Source organism: Condylura cristata, unplaced genomic scaffold (genome assembly GCF_000260355.1).
Source record: "Condylura cristata isolate star-nosed mole 26May11 unplaced genomic scaffold, ConCri1.0 scaffold00003, whole genome shotgun sequence".
In the NCBI taxonomy this organism is placed as follows: domain Eukaryota; kingdom Metazoa; phylum Chordata; class Mammalia; order Eulipotyphla; family Talpidae; genus Condylura; species Condylura cristata.
This window is the reverse complement of record NW_004567104.1, coordinates 29,368,799-29,382,927: the sequence shown is the minus strand read 5'-3', so window position 1 is coordinate 29,382,927 and position 14,129 is coordinate 29,368,799. Positions and strand designations below refer to the sequence as shown.

The 14,129-nt window shown below is 51.3% G+C and overlaps 1 protein-coding gene across 1 annotated transcript; it reads right to left on the bottom strand.

The window, feature by feature from the left end:
* Positions 1-361: 361 nt before the first annotated feature.
* PIGZ (phosphatidylinositol glycan anchor biosynthesis, class Z) lies at positions 362-14,017 on the bottom strand. Its single transcript, XM_004675421.2, has 4 exons — positions 13,472-14,017; positions 12,560-12,687; positions 5,314-5,489; positions 362-2,558 (listed from the first exon to the last, which is right to left on the bottom strand). Exons 3-4 carry the CDS (start codon positions 5,429-5,431, stop codon positions 991-993), a joined length of 1,686 nt encoding a protein of 561 aa, XP_004675478.2. The 5' UTR covers positions 5,432-5,489; positions 12,560-12,687; positions 13,472-14,017; the 3' UTR covers positions 362-990.
* Between the last annotated feature and the right edge of the window lie 112 nt (positions 14,018-14,129).

Below are 14,129 nucleotides of genomic sequence, written 5' to 3'. Positions count from 1 at the left end.
AATCCAGATTTCACTGCAGAAACAAACCCATAAGGACAATGACTAGCCTTGAGTGGGTGCTGTAGTGTAACAGAGGGAGACACTGTAGCATCCTGCCTCCCCCCCTCACCAGGGCGGTCCTTGGCCCCTCCTCCCAGCTCAGAAATTAATAACATCGTTTCAGTAACTCGAAATCAGCCTTGGTAGAGCCCTGTCCTCAGGTGCCACCAGATACTGACCAGCACTGTGTGCTCTCCACTGGCACAGAAGAAGGGGGTGGAGGGACATCTGGCCTCTCTAATCTGCAGAATGACCCTTACAGGGGGAGCTGCAGAAATGACCTACCATTTCTCAAGGACAGGAGCTGAAGAAGAATACAAAGAAAAGTTCCAGAATGACTTGTTTGGTAATAACAACATCAAATAAAAGAATACAGCAGGCACCAAGGGGCCATTAAACACACCAGCATACCCACTCCTGTGCTTAAAAGGCTTTAGAAAAGACACCTCCCCAGGGGATGTGCTGCAGACCCAGGAATGGCCTCGATAGGTGGCAGATGGCTCTGTGACCCCCTGATCCACATACACACTGGGAAACTGACCTTTATCAGGGCCTTCTTCAAGATCCCATGCCAGTGAGTCCAGCAAGGGAGTAGGATTCACATCTGTGAACTTGAGCTATCTGCTTGCTCTACAGCTTGTCAGTACCTAGGATGCTAAAGGGTTGTCATGACAGCAAAGAGGTAAGGCTTCCTTGGATGGGTTGGGAGAGGTCACTCAGGAATGGCATCAGCAGAAGCTGTCTCCACCATCAGATGCCAGTACATATTTAGAACATCACAGTGGCTAGAAGAAATAGGGGCTCTGGGAACCTTGAGTGACTAGTCTGCTCTTTGGTCTCTGAGGGGGAAGCGTGGCAGCTCATCCAGAAGAACACAGCAGCCAGAGGCTGTGCACTTCCTGTGCCTGGATGGGGCAGCCCTCCTCCCCCTCCCTGGAGGGGCGCCTCCACCTACCGCTGAGTGTTGGATGATGCCTTTTCTTTTGTATTGGCAGGCTTCTCTCCCAGCTCCAGGATGTGAAGGCTGAGATGGTCCCTCCAAGCCCTACTCAGTAAGGAGGTCAGGGTGGGTGGGTCCTCCATAGTCAAGTGGGGAAACACAAGTGTCTCGTTCTTGAGGGGGAACCTGCACTTCTCCATGGCAGGCCTGGTGGTGCCAGGAGTCACCACAAAGAGACGGCAGAGCCATGGCCCCCCAGCCACCTGGCAAGCTGGTTGGCTGGTGAAGTTGTTCAGGGCTTGGCACAAGACCTGGTCCTCAGTGCCACCCATGTCCACCACTTCCACAGGCGACCTCAGCCCATGGAGGTATAGGAGGTGCCGAGGAGGCATGTAGGTGTGGGTGAAGAGGAGTGTGTAGTGGGTGGGTATGCTTGGAAGTGCAGGTGTATGAACTACGTGCTTCAGGTGCTCCAGGCCAGGCACTAGGCCACCCTGGTGCAGGCAGCCAAAGAAGAGGGCACCTAGGGCATTGAAAAGGACCAGCACACCTTTGCAGGGCACACGCTCGGTCTGCAGACTGCAGAGCAGGACCAGGGGGACGAGGAGGGGGATCAGGAACCTAGCCTCCTGGTGGCTAAAGGCAGACAGCAGGGCCAGAGGCATGAAGTAGAGGAGCAGGAGCTGAATCCTGGGGTTGGACAGCAGACCCCTGGCGCCCAGCGCCTTCAGGATGCCCTTCTGTGCAAAGGCCTGGAGGCAGGCTTGCAGCTGCTGCCATGCAGCCTGCAGGGCCTGGGCATGCAGCACCCCGAAGAGCAGGAAGCCATTGACCACCAGGTGAGTGAGCCGCATGTGTGTGCCGTGCCTCGCCAGGTTTTGAGGATCCAGGTTGTAGTGCAAGAAGTTGGCAGGTGTTAGGACCAGGAAACTGGGCCTGGAGGGGCTGGAGAAATACCAGCTGTCCACAGCCACAAAAACTGCTGCCGTGAGGGTCGCCCCTGGGAGCAGCACCACAGCTTCCTGGGTCAGTGACTTGAAGCCAGGGTTTGTAGCTCCACAAACACCCCAGAGTAAAAGGGGGACCAGAGCAAAGGCCAGAAACGTGGGCCGGTTGAAGAAGCCAGCAGCCACGATGCCCCCGAGAAGCCAGCTGTGCCACTGTGGGCCCAGAGCGGCCCTCTGGGTTCTGGGGCTCCAGAGTACACGGTGGGATACTAGTACCAGCAACCATGCAAAGAGCAGCCCCTCGATGGCATTGGAGAAAGTCCTTGTGTAGAAGACCAGGGTGACATAGGAACCAGACAGCAGGACCAGGGCGTTCCAGCGATCTGCTCCCCACAGAGGGGCCAGATGGTACACAGCCATGTCCAGGGCAAAGGAGAGGGCAGTGAGGAGGAGTCGGGGCCCCACCAGCAGTACATAACCACTCACAGGGCCGGGCCATGGCCCCCACTTCTCCCAGAGCCTGAGCAGCCAGAAGGCAGAGCCAGAGGTCAGCAGTGGGAAGACCACTGTGCGGCAGGAGCTGCTGGGGTCAAATTCCCATGGTCGTGCGGCCTCTACGCCCAGGATGTCCTCTGTGGAGAGAGGCAGAGGGGAGCAGTTTCAAGAGCAGAGAAATATGGTGGACAAGATTCTTGGGTGGCCCCCAGATTTCCCAACCCCTAGTATATCAATGCCTGCTCTGAATAATCCCTGGCACTGTAAAGACAGTGAGTGTAACAGGGAAAAGCTGACCACAGGGCCTCCATGGAGGCTGAGGGGTTAAGTCTCAGCACTGTCACGGCTGAGGCCTGGGCTCCATCCCAGCCAGCCAGGGAGCTGACCATCATGGCGCAGCAGACCCCTCCGGCCTCGCCTGCTGCCCCCCTCGGCAGTGTACTTCAGTAAATCCACCTGTTTCTCTCCCCACTCTGTCTCTAGTGAATCCTCTCACACCCGTACCTCTCTATTCTACACCCCAGTTCTTCTATGCTCCCCAAAATATATATGTAAATATAAAAATAAATAAATAAAAGCAGACAAATTTTCTCCAGCTGGTGGCAGAAGAGGAAGCATCAGAGACCGGAACCTTGACTAATCTTGACTAGCACGGGGTGCATCATCACTGGCCTGACGAGGGAGGAGCCGCTGGGAAGGAGTCTGGGTGGTGTAAGAGAATGAGTGCAACCTCCTTCCTGAGGCCCAGCCAGGAAACAGGGAACTGTAGTTCCATGGCTCAAGTAGACTAGGCCAGCAGCAAGAATGAACTTGAAGTAGATTTCTCATCCAAGCTTCCAGATAAGCACCAGCCAGCTCTCACCCTGATCTCAATCTTGTGAGCCTCTGCACAGACAGGAAATGCAGGGCTTCTGATTGGTAGAGCTGTCAGCTGGGGTCGTGCAAATGTTTTCCTTCCAGGATCCTACCTGGGAGGGGTCAAGGAACCCCCCCTGGCCAGTTAGACGTCAGAGTACCCTAGATGGGTGTGTGGAGAGGCAGGGGGAGGCCCATTCCTCTCCTGAGTTCTAAAGTCTGCAGTTGGCGTTTCTGCCTCGTCTCTGTGATGATGATTGTTACCCAGGATGGAGACTGTGAATGCCGGAGGGAACGAGCAATGGGGTTATGATCATAAGTGACCTTAGTTTTGTCTATGAAACTCTTATTACATAAAAATAATGTAACCAAACAGTACATTAGAGAAAAAACAACTTGCTGCCTGGAGCTGGTCTGTGACCATAAGCCCCAGAGTCCCAGAGCTCTGGAGGGCAGGAGGAAGGGAACAGCCTTTGAATTTCTGCTTCTCAGCTCTAAAACTCCGAACACCTCAGGCCTGAAAACACTACTAGTTCTCTAGGGCTCTTTGCTTGTCCTACTTTATTCCTCAAGGATTTTGGTCATGTTGAAGGCAAAAGGGAAAATATTTAAGACCAGATCAACATGGCCTCTTCTTATGGAGTCAGGTTAAAAAAAAAAAAGAGGTGGGCCCTCCCTGGTGGCGCAGAGGGTTAAAGCACAGCACTGAGAGGCTGGAGCCACTTCAGCATGAGTTTGATCCCCGCCGGCCCTGGAGGTGACCACATGGCGTGGCAAGACCTCTCCTGACGTGCCCGCTGCTCCCCTTAGCAGTGTACTTCGTGGATCTGTCTGTTCTGCTCCCCACTCTATCTCTGGTGAATCCTCTCACCACCCCTGCACCTCTGGCCTGCACCCCAGCTCTGTACGGATAAATAAATCTTAAAAAAAAAAAAAGGTGTATGAAAGAAGACTGGACCTGTCATGTTCCCTCCTTCCTTGGTCTCTTTATATGCGCATCTGGTCAGGTATAAAGATAATATTCCCAGCTTTCTTTGCAACTGGGTGTGCCTATCCATAGTGTGATATACTCTGACCAGTGGGATGGAAATGGGCAAAAAGTATGTGACTTTCCTTATGCAAACACTAATTGTGACTCATGTTATTAATCATCCCCTTCAGCATGGGATTTCAGCACCTCAACAAATGATCCTAACTACCTTCATGACCCTGATGGCTGTCGCTTCCCCATCTACCACCACAGTCTTTAATATTCATGTGTCCACATTCTACTCAGCCTAGTGTAGTAATAATTCACAGCACGGAATTGCCCCAACTGCCTGCACTGGAATCCCAGTGGGAAGCTGGACTCTTGGACAAGCTACTTAACTTCCCTTGTGTCACTTTCCTCAATATAAAAATGAAGAAAATAACTAAATGTACCATCTGTGGTTGATATAAGGATGATATAATACCAACAAAGAAGAGGTATTTAGAGCAGGGATAACATATATATATATATATATATGACTTTCAAAATATGGCCTTAAAAAGAGCAGGCATGTCCAGCTTTTCTCTTGGCTTTAGTCTTGATTGCCAGACCATCTGGAACCAGGAGGAAGAAGCCATGTGCACAAAGTGTCTGAAAAGCCTCAAGTCCCTAGCAACCATGCTCGTGGTCCTACCTGATCTAACAGTGAGAACATTCTGGGTCTGCGTTCCCTCAGCGCCCCCAGGAACATCCAGATGAAAGCGTCATTATCTTGGACCGCAGCCTGAGAAAACTTCCCCTACTACTGGGGAAACCCAACACAAACGTTCTTCCACTGAACAGTCAAAATCAGCTTCAGTCTGAATGGCCTGTCCTTTTGGTTCAAGCAGGAAAACACCCGAGAGGCTGGCATTTCATTAGTATCATCAGGAAGGTCAATGTGGAAGGAAATACGACGCCCAATTTCTTCCCTCACAGAGATTCCTGGATTTGCCGCTTATCTGCCTGGATATTTCTCCCTCCCCACTCAATACAGGGCTTATCGGAACCGTCCTCGGGAGCTTTACCTGCCATGACCTCAGGGGACTGGAAGAACTCATCCGGATGCACGTAGCCTGTCTGCGGAAGGAGACACCACCCCAGGCGGAGCAGTCCGAGGCCTCCCCACAAGACCCTCGCTGCCATCTTCAAATCCCGCCGCTGCCAAGACACAGGGCTGAGTGCCGAAAGAGACGTCCCAGACCTGCACATGTTGAGAATTACACTTTTAGATATTATAATGTAAATTATATAGGCTATGTCCAGTTGTCTTAAGGTCAAAATGGGTCTACATACAAATGTTAAAAATAATAGCTGCTGGCCCTCCCTGGTGGCGCAGCAGGTTAATGCACTGCACTGAGAAACTAAAGCCACTTCTGCACGAGTTCGGTCCCCGCCTGCCCCAGAGGTGACCACATGGCGCGGCAGACCTCTCCTGACCCGCCCGCTGCTCCCCTCAGCAGTGTACTTTGTCGGTCTGCCTGTTCTGCTCCCCGCTCTGTTTCTGGTGAATCCTCTCACCCTCCGCATCTCTGGCCTGGACCCCAGTTCTGTATGAATAAATAAATAAATCTTTAAAAAAAATAATAGCTGCTATTTAGTGTCTACCAAATAGTAAGGACTTTACACACATATCTCATTTAATCCTTCCCAGTTTAGGACCTTGCTCTTACCTTCATTTTACAGATGGGAAAACTGAAGCTTCTGCTGAATTAACTTAGTTACTTGCTAACCATATTTGTTTTTTTTTTTAAGGTTTTTTTTTTTTTTGCTTCCAGGACTGGGGTGCACACCAGAGATGTGGAGGAGTGGGGGTGAGAGGATTCACCAGAGACAGAGTGGGGAACAGAACAGGTGGACTGACTGCTGAGGGGGGCAGCAGGCGAGACAGGAGAGGTCTGCTGCGCCATGTGGGTCACCTCCCTGGCTGGGAGCAAACTTGTGCAGCTGTGGCTAAGGATAGCTTCATAGTCCTGCACTTTAAACCCACTGCACCACCAGGGAGGGCCTGCTAAACATATTTGTTAAACAACTAACTAAATCGGACATTTTCAAGTAGGATGAGGATGTTCTCAAAATTTCATGCCCCACACATTTACAGGCAATGTTCTTACACTTCTGGAAACTTGGAAACCTGAGTGGATTTCATCTCCTACCCTGCAAAACTGAGCTACATTCAACCTCAGTCTCCACACACTTCTTCTAACTTTGATGGGTGATGAGCACTTACTGCTCTGGTCTGAATGTTTTTGTCCCTCCCAGATTCATGTGCTGAGATCATAGCCCCTACCGGAGTTGATGGTGTTAGGAGGTGGGGCCTCTGGACGTGTTTAGGTCATCAGGGGGAGCCCTCAAGAACAGATTAAAACTTAAAAAAAAATCTATTTTATTTATGCATACAGAACTGGGGTGCAGGCATGGTGAGAGGCTTCACCAGAGACGGAGTGGGGAGCAGAACAGGCCGACTGACAAAGTACACTGCTGAGGGGAGCAGCAGGCGGGTCAGGAGAGGTCTGCCACGCCATGTGGTCACCTCCCTGGCTGTGCTTCAGCTTTAACAGTTTGTGTCACCAGTGAGGGCCCAGATTAAAACTCTTATAAAAGAGACTCGACTGCTCCCTCAGTCCTTCCACCAAGAAGAACGTCCTCACCAGAACACGACCATGCTGGCAGCTTGAATTTCCAAGGCTCCAGAACTGTGAGAAATAGATTTCTGCTATGTCTAAGCCAATCAGCCTGCAGTATCTTGTTTTAGCAGCGCAGATGGACTGAGACTTATGTAACACCTCTGGTTGGAGATTATCTCTTCAGCGGCTCAAAGAACGGGAATCTGAGGCCACTGTATGATGGAGATGGAACTATGCATCAGCACATCTCTCTGGCCAGAAAAGCAATTTTGTGATATCATAACCTCAGACCAGAGGACATGAGAAAGTGAAGCCACAGAAGAATCTGGTAGTTGTTTACAAGGAGCTTTATGATAAAACCACTAAAACCTCGCAGAGTTTGAGAGAGAAGTTTTGCAGTCTATGCTCAAACATTCCTATTGAAGTGCACAGACTACTTTTCTCCAGAGCCAGTCAATATCTTATTCGAGTTTTCAGACAAGGCAAAGCTGAGTGTGATGATGAAGGCTGAGTCAGGATATTTTTCTTCATCAATAGCTGATATAAAACCGCAAACGCGAGCCAGCAGGGAGGTGAGACAGCGCAGTGGAGAGCAATGTCCAGCAGAGATACACAAACCTTGGGGTCCTGCAGAAGTGTTTGAATCCCAACTCTGCCATTATTAGCTGTGTTACACTGGGAAAACTGCTTTTATCTCCAAACCTGAGGATCTTTCAAAGGAAAATCTGATGATAATACCAATCTCAGAGGGTTGACGGATTTTACAGCATTTTTAAAAAATGACTGGTTTTTAGAGCAAATTTGGGTATGCTGCAAGACTAGAAGGTTCAGAGGTTTTCCTCATAGTCCCTACGCCTGCACACATGCAGCCTCCCCCATCCACACCCCTCAACTGATGAACCTATGCTGACCCGTCACTATCACCCGAAGTTCATAGTTCCCAGTTCAATCTTGGTGTTGTATGTTCTACAAATATGAACAAACATACAGTGATATATATAATTGTAGGATTACACAGACTATTCCACTGCTCTACAAATCCTCCATGCTCTGTCTATACACCCTTCCCCCTGTGCCTTCGGGTTTTCCCAGGCCAGGACCCGCTCTGACATGCTAGCCAAACTCCACCCCATGCTCACCACAACCAGAGACCCTGTGCTGGGGGTGCCTTGTTACCCTTCTAGGCCTTCTGGTCTCTGGGTCCACGGACCACAATCTGTGCCATCTGTCAAGGGGCCCTGACAGCCCCCCGACAAGAAGCAGGTATAAAGAATACGTCAAACTAGTTTTTCTGTCCAGATCCTTCCCACAAGAACTAAAAGTAGGTAAGTAAATAAATAACTACCAGTCTATCTTTTATGTATGGAAAATAATAATCTATCAAGAATGAGGACAAAATAAAAGACATTTTCAGGCACTGAACAATCTTCAGGGGACCCTCAGAAAAATCCTAAAGGAGATACATAAATATTTCCCAGAAGGAAAAATTCTAAATTAAAAAAGATTTACTTATTTATACATACAGAACAGGGGTATAGGCCAGAGATGTAGAGGGTGAGAGGATTCTCTAGAGACAGAGTGGGGAGCAGGACAGGTAGATTGACTGAAATACACTGCTGAGGAGATCAGCAGGAGGGTCTAGAGAGGTCTGCTGGGGCATGTGGGTCAGCTCCCTGGTTGGCGATCAAACTTGTGCTGAATGGCTACAGATAGCTTCATAGTGCTGTGCTTTTTAACCCACTGTGCCATCAGGAAGGGCCCAATTCTAAATTTCTAATGGATATGTATCAGGCAGAAGGTAAGATGGTCTAAAATTCTAAAGGATCTCTCCCTCTCTCTCTCTCTCTCTTCTATCTCCCTGTCTATTCACTCTCTATCATCTAGCTATCTAATTTGTGAATATATAAAGGATCTATATGTCCTTTGACTTTCCTTCCATTTATATGAAGAAAGAAAAATGATCACAGATAGAAGACTGTGGGTTCCTATGAACTGGCTGCTCATGGGCAACTGTGACTGTTCACTCTCTGCAAATCACAGCAGAGCTTGCCTGCTTGGCTCCCAATGGAGAGCAGCCATACTGCAAGGCAGGCCCAGGACGCCCAGGCCTTGTGACCTGATTGTGTGACTAACTTCATGGTGGTCTGAGAATAACTTTGCCTGCGCTAACATCGACACGCGCACTTGGCTAGCACCCCTCGATATGGTCACAACTTCCTTTCTCTGTTCCTCATAACCCTTTATCTCCAACTTCAATCCCACTCTCCAGACTTCTGTATGATCATCCATTACTAGCTTCTGTACAGTGAACAAATAGTGCAAAACCTCCTGCTCAAGAAGCAGAGTCTTGCCTTGCAAATCTACTCCACCACTGCTGTGCCTTCTTCATCGTGTTTCCCACGACAGCAGGAGATCTGAGGTGAAGGTAGGACTAAAGAGCAAAGAAGCTGGTTGTTGGATGGGGACTACGTGGAAGGTGGAAGTCCACTGAAGGTCTCTTTCCCCTGCTTTGTTTTCTCCTGGCAAGTATGATCAAGGAGGTGTGTGATCTTTCTGAAGTCAGTTCCATGTTCATTCATCAGCTTTTGGAGGCTGACAGTTTTCACTATGGCTTTCTGGTCTTTGGATCACAAAGTCCTGCATGGGCCCTCCCTGGTGGCACAGTGGGTTAAAGCACAGTACTATGAAGCTATCCACGGCCAAATGCAGCACGAGTTCAATCCCCCATCAGGGAGGTGACCCATGGCATGGCAGACCTCTCCTGTCTGGCCCGCTGCTCCCCTCAACAGTGTACTTCAGCCCATCTGCCTGTTCTGCTCCCCACTCTGTCTCTGGTGAAATCTCTCACCCCATGCACCTCTGGTTTGTACCCCAGTTCTTATACGCATAAATAAGTAAATCTTTAAAAAATAATAAAGCACTGTACTCTTGAACACAATAGTTCAAGATAGCGGCCTCCGGAGTCCCCACTCTCCTGACAGGTGCCAGAGGTGGTGGTTCCAACAGTGGGTTCATTTTGCCGTGTTCCAGGTGTCATTCCTGGAGGCTCAGCTAGAGCCTGAACATCTTGGAACTTTTCATTAGCAGTTACTTCCCATAGCAAATCCCTTTGTGGTTACAGTACTCAGCTTGCAAACATCCGCAGCATAAAATTTGACTCACCCTGGCTCAAATGTACATCACATAAAAGATAAATGGGGGCGCTGCCAGGCCTCCACTTTGTTCCTCAGGGAGCCTCATGATTGTACTTTTCTCTTTGTGTGTTCATTGTCCTCATGCTACTAGTGAGATCACTGGAGCAGTCCCAGAGTTTCTGCTATTATTTTAAAAGATTTATTTCAATTATTTGTGCATGCAAGAACTGGGGTGTAGGCCAGAGGTGTGAGGGAACGTGACAGGATTCACCAGACGCAGAGTGGGGAGCAGAACAGGCGGATCCACTGAAATATACGGCTGAGGGGAGCAGCGGGTGAGACAGGAGAGATTTCTAATCACTCTCTGAACCAGCTCTTGTTCTTCACCCCCCAGTGAATCTAGGTACATGTTGGCTGGAATTTCTCAGCCCCAGGGTGTACCTGTGCACCCTAGGTTGGCTGCTTTTAGCTTCAAACAGCCCCTGGCTTTGTCATACTAAAGGAATAGTTTTCTCTGTATGCATAATGATTAGAATACAGAGAAGCATGTTCTAGAGTAGGTCACATTCACTTCTCTGCTTTCTCTTCCCTACCTGCACCTACCTTTCTAACTGTAAGCAGAGAAAACACATTATTCTTCTGAGTCAAATTGTGGGGGGAAGGTTACAACCCCCTTACCACCCTCAAGACCAAGTCCACATTCCTGACTGTGGCTTATGAGGCTTATAAGTTCTCTGTTGTCCTCTCCAGACTCTGCTCTCACCTCTTTGTGCACAAACCTTTGCGCTCCAGACACGTTACTGTCCTGGCTCTGCTCTACACGGTTTCTCACCTCATGAGCTTGCTCCCTATTTTCCTTTGCCAGACACACTTAGGATATGGAAAAGTGTTAAGACCGGCTTTGGCATCCAGTGCATCTGAGTTAAAATCCTTGCTCTGTCATAACGAAAGAACACTTAGCTTCTCTGAACCCTGATTTAGATCTTATCTGTACAATGAGGATAATAACAGTACTTACCTCAGGGTTGCTATGAAGACCAAATGGGGAAAAAAAAAAACTTAATATCACCCCCCACTGAATCTGGCTGGAATTTCTCAGCCCTGGGGTGTACCTGTGTACCCTAGGTTGGCAACCCTCCACGTCCCAAGAAGCCCTTCCTAACCACGCCACAGGACCCTCTGCCAGGCTTTGCATTGACCAGTGTCCTGACCCCTGGTGGCGTCTAGCTTCTGTTTTGCTTGCTGAGGTCCCCAGCCATTCAGGATCCATTAGATTTCATCTTATCCCGATTCTACCTGCAATGGCCCCCTGAGAGACCGGCCCAGGACAGAGGCTAACGTCCCCAGGGGAGGTCGACATAACACTTAACTAGAACAGGAGATGTCCAGAAAGACTCACCACCTGCTGCCCTTTGGTTCCCCTGGCTGAGGCCAAGCTGGTTCATGTGCTCAGTCCTCACACAGCCTCTCTCCAAGTGGCATGGGGGTGGAGCCCCCACGGGGCTTGGCAACTACCCACCTAAGCCCAATCAAACCATGAGCTTGCGCATTTATGTGTAAAAGCACAGTGGCCTCCCCCACAGGCCTCAGCCTGTCTGGTGTCCAGTCTCCTGGGAGTTGGTCTCAGGAGGGCCAGGAAACCAAAGGCTTTAGAGTGGAAGGATGGGTCTGGGGAGCGGGTGCTGATGACCACAGATAGGGACATCCTGTGTGCGCAATGCAGATGGTGAGGGCAGAGAGAGACCTTCTCAGTGGCAGGGTATTTCCAGGCTGATATCACTGTTCTGTACAGGTTAGGGGGGAGGGGGGAGGGAAAGGAAGTCAAGAAGAGAGCACATCAGTGGGGCGCGAGGGTGGGAAGGGAGGCTCTCCAGGCAGAGGTGGGTGAGCAGAGGTACTTGTCTTTCTCCCTGAGTCAGACAACCCTGGCATGGTCTTGGTGCCCCGCCCTTCTCCAGCACCCACGGTGTGGCAGCGGCCTGTGGGATCTGGGGACATAGCTGTGAACGGGTTGTCCAAATGGCAGCCACTGTGTGTGGCTTGTTCCAAGGAAGGAATGTCCTTACTTTCAAACTTAAACTTCTTGACACAACTGCCGGGTTGTGGCTTACTGGAGAAGCGGCAGGCCCAAGCACAGCAAATAGCTTTTCGGGCAGGTTTTAAGACTTCGGGGCGGAGTGTTGGGGAACTGCCAAATGAGCCTTCTCTTGCTCAAGATCCCCAAGGACCTTGTCTCTCAAAGTCAAGATCTTTGTTCCAAAGCCTGAGGTCCATCTCCGCTAGAGGTTGAGAGTGGCTCCCCCAAGTCTGTTTTCTGCTTTGGTGGGGGCATTTCTTCCTCCCAAGAAGGGGGAACTTGGGTGTGGTTATCTCTGCAGAGTGCCCCACCCAGTCAGCACTGAAAAGTCTGACACCAGCTGCGCCTTGGTTTGCCCAGAGGGAGGCATGCCTATCTTTGCTTAAGAGAACACTCACAGCATTAAGCACAAGGAAGAGTAAGGTATCTCCATTACCTGTACACATCACTTAACCCTCAGAAATCTGGCTGTTTCCATCCGCACAATGGGAATTCTGCTCTGTGGTGGAGAGTTTGCAGGTGTCTATTTTGACAGTGGCTCTCAGTTTTCTGAAGTAGAGATGTCTGGGGGTGAAAAGTCACATTTAAGAAGGACTGGTGAGGGGGTGTCCACAGGAAAGCTGCAACTGTCCTTGCTATATTGTGCATCCTGTGCCAAGACCCAGACAGCCAACAACCAGGGTTCCCCCCACCATACACCCCCCCCCCCCAAAGGGTTGCCTGGGGCATCCTTGCTGGTGGCTTTTACCAGTGTCCATTCCCCAGGCCACTCCTGGGCAAGGAGGCCATCTTCTCACCCAGCAGGGAGTGCCCCCTGCACCGCCCAAAGTGGAGATTCTTCTCTGCTAAGGTAGCAGGGATCCACCTGTCCACAGGCTTTGTGCTCAGCACTTGGCAGTATCTTTTGGTATCATCCTCACAGGGCCTGGGAGGTAGCATTATACTCCCCTTTCATAGGTGGGGAAATTAAGGCTAGGTCAAGTCACAGAACCACCCAAGAAGGACACCGTGTAGCAGAGGATTCGAGTCTGGGCCTCTGTCTGGGCCCAAAGCAAAGGCACTAAAGTGAAGTGTCCCTAAGGCCTCCTTTTCCACAAAATGTCACCAAGAGCCCCTGTGTCCTCAGGTTGGGGGCAGATCAGTGTTCAGAGGCTGTGACCCTTTTGGCACAAGTTGCCTCCTAGAATGTAGGGGCCCCTATCTCCCTTGCCGGCCTCCCTAATCTCTATCACCTGCTGGTCTCTCTCGCCTTTGGTGAAGGAGGCAGGAATGGAGCCTGTCCTCCCTACCCCTCCCTCCGCCCATCTTGGCCCCTATCCACTCTTCTGGAGCTGTTCGGCCAACTCACCCAAGTGTCTCCTCTGGGCTGCAGCTGCGTCGCCTGCACTGAGGGTGACCAGGAGTGCCAGGACCAGAAGGCAGGAGGGGGCCGGCGTGCCCTCAATGCGGCCTCCTCTGCCGGGTCCTGGGAAATGGGCAAAGCTCGCAGCGAGCCAGGCGGGGCGGAGAGGACTGGAGACGCGCGCGGGGGCGGGCGGGGCCACCCGAGAGCGTCCCCGCCGTCCCGAGCGGCCGGAGGCGACGGTGGGGGTGGGGAGGGCTCCGGAGGGTCCGGGTGTCCCCGGGGCTGCTGCACGCCGGGTGGCCGCGGGCCTCCCCCTCCGGCCCATGTCCCTCCCGGGCCCGCCGCCCCGGGTGAGACACCTTTTACCACCCGGCACAATGAAAACATTTCTGAGCCACACTTCTTTTGTCATTCCAAACGACCTGACTTCTCTCGGGTGGGGGTCACAGGGAGGAGGGTCGGGGAGAGAGGGGCGCCGCGGCGGGTCCCCGCAGGGCAGCGGCGCCAGCGTCAGGCCGGGTTTCCCGCGACTCCGCGCCTCCCCGGCAGCGCCGCCGCGGCGCGACCCAGGCTGGAGATGGTCCAGCGAGGGGAAGGGCGCTCTGCTCTTCCTCTTTCACTTCGCCAGTGGGGGACGGGCGCCGGCCAAGGTCCCCCACAC

What these genes read in the sequence shown, in the direction of transcription:
- PIGZ (XM_004675421.2), bottom strand. Translation starts at nt 5,431, where the DNA reads ATGGCAGCGAGGGTCTTGTGGGGAGGCCTCGGACTGCTCCGCCTGGGG. An exon ending in GTCCCCTGAGGTCATGGCAG is followed by an intron (nt 2,559 to 5,313) that starts GTAAAGCTCCCG and finishes CTCTCTCCACAG; the next exon opens with AGGACATCCTGGGCGTAGAG.